This window comes from Pinus tabuliformis, chromosome X (genome assembly GCF_031772625.1).
Source record: "Pinus tabuliformis cultivar Carrire ecotype Pingquan chromosome X, CPIR1, whole genome shotgun sequence".
Lineage (NCBI taxonomy): Eukaryota > Viridiplantae > Streptophyta > Pinopsida > Pinales > Pinaceae > Pinus > Pinus tabuliformis.
Window position 1 is genome coordinate 1,021,844,128 of NC_142308.1, and position 6,434 is coordinate 1,021,850,561.

At 48.8% G+C, this 6,434-nt stretch overlaps 1 protein-coding gene across 1 annotated transcript; it reads right to left on the minus strand.

The window, feature by feature from the left end:
• Nucleotides 1-318: 318 nt before the first annotated feature.
• LOC149143212 (uncharacterized) lies at nucleotides 319-6,147 on the minus strand. The gene is made up of 3 exons (XM_089451727.1): nucleotides 4,459-6,147; nucleotides 3,091-4,077; nucleotides 319-2,976 (listed from the first exon to the last, which is right to left on the minus strand). Exons 1-3 carry the CDS (start codon nucleotides 6,145-6,147, stop codon nucleotides 319-321), a joined length of 5,334 nt encoding a protein of 1,777 aa, XP_089307853.1.
• Nucleotides 6,148-6,434: the final 287 nt, after the last annotated feature.

Sequence of the window (6,434 nt, forward strand, 5' to 3'; positions counted from 1 at the left end):
TTTTTCCGTTGGGAAAATCAGTAACTTTCATTAATATTAGAAAATTACATAAGCAGATGCCATGGCATTACTGTCTTGATCATACAAAATTCACCTCTCAAGGTGTTGTTCAGTGAGTAGTTACAAAATGTGTTGTATACATTCATATGTTCTGGCTTTTCAGCCTATTCGCTATCACAAAAGGATTCTGTTTTATAAACATAGTGGCAATGTTCCAAACATTTCGTCAAAAATAGTCTCCATTATCTGTCAGCTATCGGGACTATTGTCCCTATGTTGTCTCTGATCTATGTATGGCCTGTGGTAAAATTGGTGCTCTTATGTTCCATTCTGCTCCACTATTTGCCAATCGCCTCTGGGAAGTGTCGAGGCCTCTTTGGATAATTTGTCAGCCTCGCTATTGTGTTCTATGTAAATATGTAAACAAGAGAAATGATCAAAAGCTGCTTTGAGAGTGAGTGTATCATGTAGTAAATTGCTGAGTGTGTGTGAATGACAAGTAGTGACATTGTTAATCCAGTTAACAACCACCATTGAATCCCCAAATATATTGATCTTTGTGTGATGATGCGATAAAGAAAAATGTAGAAGATTGTGTATAGCAGAAAGCTCAGCAAAGTTGTTTGATCCATTTCCGAAACCCAATTTTGCAAGATATCTATGATGCTCATTTATGTGCAGGACAAATACTCCTCCACACCCGGCTTGATTAGCTGCCCCGTCGAAAAAAACCCACGGGGTGGATCTGTCGATCTCGGGCATAGGCTGTATGGTTCTGGGTCTGGGCGGTGGCGGATCGGGTAGCTCCTGATAAGCAACAATGATAGCAATTTCAATCCGGCTCCATGATATCGGTCGATCCTCGAATATAGCCCGATTCCGGGCGAGCCAGATATACCAAGTGGCCACAGGGGGGAGGTTTTGTAACTTTGTGCCCGGATGACTATGTGACCAGGTATCCCATGCGCTCTGTAATTCAGGTCCAGTCCATTGGCCCGCTATGCCCAATTGATTACAGATATTTCTCCATAGGTTGAGTATAGTAGGGCAGAGTAGGAAAATGTGATCTGTGTTTTCAGACGCATTCTTGCAGAACGAACACCAAGTAGGGCCGTATATGGCTCTGTGGGTAAGATGATCTCCCGTGGGGACAATACCATTGAGGGCGCACCAGAAGAAGAGTTTGGAGCGGGGTGGGGCCTTGAGCTTCCAGATTGTTTGCCACCACGAGTGTATCTGTTCCGGTGTTCTGTGGGATATGAGAGCTTTGTACCCATATTTTGGAGCATATATACCATGATCCGCGAGGCACCAAATAAGTTCATCCGGCCCTTGTTTGATGCGGATGTGGGATTCAGTTAATGCCATGGTATATTGTTCCCATTCCTGATGCCATTGAAGAGGGAGATCCAGTTGCTGGGCAGTTTTCCAAGCTTGGGAGAAGATGTCCGTGTGATGCTGATCGGCAATCTGAGCGAAATGCCGAATGTCCCGGGATTGTAGATGAGTGATAAGCTCCTGATTTAATATGTGTCTGCCCCCACTGTTTATCCATGGGTCCAAGCCAATCCTTCCCGTCATCCCATCGTTTATTCGCCAAGCTAGATTGTCCCGAATGAGAGGAAGGGAATCTATCAAAGCCTTCCAGACTGATGAGCATCCTTTAGATGACCAGGATGGTAGCCGGGCCCAATCCAGAATATTTTGAGGCCATATGTATTTGTGATAGGTTACCTGTGTCCACAGATTTTGGCTAGTAAGCAAAGTCCATCCCATCTTGGCGGCCAGTGCCTTGGCGAAATCAGGGAGGTCTTTGAGGCCCCATCCTCCCCATTTTTTGGGCAGAGAGATTTTCTTCCAGCTGATCCAAGCAAAGATTCTTTTCTCCTGACTCCCATTCCAGAGGTATCGATTGCACAGCTGTTGTAACCTTCCCAGGATATTCCTTGGAATCCAGGCTAGTGCCATCCAGAAGACCGGGGTAGCCTCTAGCACAGATTTAATGAGCACCAATCTGCCTGCCCTAGAGAGATATCTGTAGCTCCACCCCATGAGCCTTTTTTCCAATTTGACCACCAACCAAACCCAATCATCTATCCTTTGGCAGGTTGGCTTCAGATTGAAACCCAGGTATTTGAGGCCTCTATCCAGAGGGTGAACCGAGTAAGGAAAAGCCTGTAGGGCTGTCCGGGTCTCCTGAACAGAAGTGCGAGAGCAGGTGATGGTGGATTTCATCTGATTTGGCTGCATACCAGTAGCTGCAGAAAAACGTTGCAGGATCTTTGTGAAGGTCCGGGTGTCTCTAACACTGCCATCTAGTAGTATAAGGACATCGTCCACAAAAAGTAAGTGTGTAAGATAGCAAAGGTCGGATATGCCAAGACCCCCAATGTCTCCATCCCTCTTTGCAGCTTCCATGAGGCGGCTGAGACCTTCCATGACCAAGAGGAAGAGAAGGGGTGATAGGGGGCACCCCTGTCTCAGACCCCTTTCAGAGTGGAAAAAAGTAGAGGCCGAGCCGTTGATGAGGATACTGAAGGAAGGAGAGGTGATGCAGGCCATGATCCAAGAGATGAAAGCATGTGGGAACCCCAGATGTATGAGGATCATCTTAAGATAGAGCCAGCTGACTCGATCGAAAGCTTTGGAAAGGTCGATCTTGAGAAGGATGGCTTTAAGGTTCTTTGACCAAATGGAGTGAAGGGCTTCTTGTGCAAGTCCAATGGCCTCGTGGATCTGCCTGGATTCAAGAAAAGCAAATTGCTGCGGGGCAATGGACCTGGAAAGGATGGGTCTAAGACGGTTTGCAATGGTCTTAGATATGATTTTATAGAGGCAGTTACACAACGAGATGGGTCGGTAGTCCTCAAAGGATGCCGGGGAGTCTGATTTGGGGATGAGGGCAATGAAAGTAGAATTGATAGCATGATATATGGATCCAGTAGTCCGGCTCTCCTCGACCACCCTCAGCAGATCCTGCCCCAATACTTCAAAGAAGGCTAAGTAGAATTCGATGGTCCAACCATCTGGGCCAGGGCTTTTGTCTTTCTTGAACCATTTCATCACTCCTTCGAGTTCCTCAGCTGTTACTGGGTCAGTTAATGCCTCCACATCATCTTCCTCCACGAATCTCGGGAAGTGGTTTGCCACATTAATAATATCTAGGAGATTAGCTTCCCGTGGGCTCTTGTATAAATTCCTGAAATGGGTGGTGCCCAGGTGTGCGAGCTTGTTAAAATTGTCTGCGATATCGCCATCCGGGGAGGGGAGCTTCCAGATTGTATTAGATACTTTCCTGCTCTTTGCAAAGTTATGGAAAAACTTTGTGTTGTCATCCCCAGCTTGTATCCATAAAGCTCTACTCCTTAATCTGATGGATTCCTCTCTTTCTTTGAGGATCTTGGCTTTTTGATTTTCTAAGTCAATTAGCCTGCATTTGTCAGCAGCTGAGATGAACCCCAATCCTCGGTCGTCGGAGAGAGAGCATAGATCAGCTTCAATTTGGGTGAGCTGAGCTGTTTCCCGCTCCAATTTCTCCTTTGCCCACTGAATAGAAATATGCTTTATTTCTGAAAGGTTCCTGCAGAAACCTTTGGCAAGAGATTCATTGTCATTGATAGGGTGAGCCATCCAGTAATCCTTTATCAGCTTGATATATGAAGGATCCTTCAGCCAGATGTGATTAAATTTGAAGGGTGCCTTGGGTTTCTTGGAAGGACCCTGAATCTCCAGATAAATAGGATTATGATCCGATAGCCCCCCCGAGCCAACCCATTGTCTGTAGAGATGCAAACGCTGTAGGAGAGTCCCCTTTAGGAGAAATCTGTCAAGTCTGCGAGCAAGAGCAGCATCCCCAACTCGTCGATTCCTCCAAGTAGGAAGGAGGCGCTGCATAGGAATATCCATGAAATTTGATTGCTCCAGCAGATTGGTCATGAAATCGGTAATGGGGTCGATTTGTGCTTCCGAGCCCCAAGACTCCCTGAATCCCAGAGAGAAATTGAGGTCTCCTCCGATAATAACATGGTCTTCATTCAGTAATGGGAGGTGTAGGATGTGCTGCCAGAACGCTTCTCTCTGGGAACAGGGAGCATATACATTGACAATTCTGAGATCCATGCCGAGATCAGCTGAGAAAACGTCCAAACCAATGAACCCTGCCCCCCCCCCAGGTCGAAATCAGTTTGATGGAGCGAGGGTTGATTCCAATGGCTAGCCCCCCAGATCGACCTACTGCATCATTGGCATAAAAGCTCCATCCAGGGACCAAGGCTTGCAAGGCTCGAGTACTCTGATCAGCTGAGCAGAGGGTTTCTTGTAGCATGATAATATCTATAGGCTCAGTTTCAACGAGCCGCTTCATGGCTAGTTTCTTGGAGGAACTAGCCAGTCCTCTGCAGTTAAAGGATAGGCACTTCATGGGGGAACACCTCTCGGGGTGTGTCCTGCTCTAAGGACCCCGTCAATGGTCGATTGTCGGCCAGAGACCACCTCTGCCCCAGCAAGTTTAATGGCCTTTGAGAGATGGGATTTTCTCCCTCTGGTATTCGATACACCCCCTTCTGGAATAACAATGCCCAGACCAGAATGTCCGGCTGGAGTCTCTTTGGCAGGATTCCTAGACCGAAGAAAATATGGGTGTGGAGGGGAAGACGGGCGCGGGGAGGTGCAAGCCTCAGGGGAAGTAGTGGATATGATGGGATCGGTGTTGCAGATTAGAGGAGATGATGTTAATGTGCATTGAATCATGGAGGAATGTGTAGAGGGACCAATGACATGGTTACCATCAAACGAAGAAAGAAAATGAGAGGTAAAAGAACCTGAGATCATACCCGCTTCTGCCGCCGAGCGTGCCCTGGTAATAGGAGGCGATGGACGCCGGAGTCCAGAATCGTCCGCGGGAGCTGAAGCCGAAGGGGGCGGGCCAGCAGAGGGAGGGCGAGAAGTGTTGGGAGATGCCATCCTGGAAGGAGTCGGGGTATTCTTCGGAGTGTCTTCAGCTTTCTTGTTGAGAGGGCAGTCCTTTGCAAGGTGACCGACTTTATGGCAGCGTCTGCAACGGAAGGGGACTCCTTCATAATCCAGTAGCTGCACTCTGATACACCTTCCCCACTGAAGCGTGATCTGCTCCTCAAGCCCTTCACGGGTGTCCAGATGAACCAAAATCCGCGCAAGTGTTCGACTCCCAGATTCCACATATGTGCGATCGTAGTCCAAATAAGTCCCCAGGGCATTGCCAACCTGAATGAAAACTTCTTCAGCCCAGAATGGTAACGGAAGACCTGGGAGGCGTACCCAGATTGGTCCTGCACCGAGCTGCTCCCGCTCAGGGTCGAAAAGGGGGTTCCAGCGCTTGAGGAGGACCGGGGCCATTTCAATATGCCAGTATCGGCCCAATACCAGGTTTGTCTGACTTTCCTTGGAAAATTTAAGGGAGAACCATCCTCTGGGGAGGACATGGACCTCTGGTAGGTCAAAAAGCACTCCGCCCCAGATCTCCTTTACCCATAGATTGAGCCTCTGTCTCGAGTATGTTCTACCCCTGACGTGCCCTACTAACACAGTGTTTGCAATGTCCATATATTCTCCGAGCGGCTTCGATTCGTCGAATTTGATGGAGATGTCCCTTGTCGTAGATCTAACACATTTTGCCTTCTTTTTGCCAGATCGGGGGGCCGACGGATGATCCACCAGAGGATTTGTAATACCTTCCCGGGAAGGGGGATTTGTGGGGTGAATAACGACCGCAGGAGTTTCAAAACAACCAGATGGGCGGACTCCCGAAACGGAGGGATGTGATGCAGGTGTAGCGGCCGGCGGGGGGAATGGCACCGATAGGAGGGGCGGAGCCTGTGGATCGAAAGAGGGCGAGGGAGGAGTATGTGAGGCCAAGAACTGCAGAGAACCCGGCGAGAGCGGAGGGACCTCGAAAGGCGGAGATTCAATGGGGTATGCTCCAGCGGATGATGGAATGGCGTGATAAACAACGGGCGAGGCGGAGGACGGGTAAGGTGAGCGCGCAGGAACAGTAGAAGATGAGGAAGGCACGAACTGAGAACGAGGAGCAAAACAGGGATTCCCAAAAATAGCTTTGTCCGGCGAGGGATCCGCCGAGTAGTCCACCGCTTCATGCTCCGAGTCATCCATAACTGTCACTTTGTCGGCGACCGAAAATGACAGGTGAAGAAATCGATGGGGATGCTGCAGCTGGAGGTTCCCTGTGCCATGACCACAACGGTTGTAACCTAGACGTAGAAGTGCTATCGAACCCTAGCCTCTACGAACCGCAGTAGATGCGCGAAAGGAAACCCTAGCCCAGTCCTTTGCGCGTGCGATCCATCTCTCTCCAGTTAGGTCTCTTGTGCACCAATACTACTGGAGCAGAGAAATAAATTTGACTAGGTTGAATTATACCAGCCTCTAGCATTTTTGCA

Bases quoted from the DNA above. Each gene is read 5' to 3' on its own strand.
- LOC149143212 (XM_089451727.1), bottom strand. From the start codon at position 6,147: ATGGATGACTCGGAGCATGAAGCGGTGGACTACTCGGCGGATCCCTCG. The intron at 4,078-4,458 runs GTCCTTAGAGCA...CCCTGTTCCCAG, and splicing joins GACAATCGACCATTGACGGG to AGAGAAGCGTTCTGGCAGCA. The intron at 2,977-3,090 runs GTAACAGCTGAG...GTATTGGGGCAG, and splicing joins TGGAGGCATTAACTGACCCA to GATCTGCTGAGGGTGGTCGA.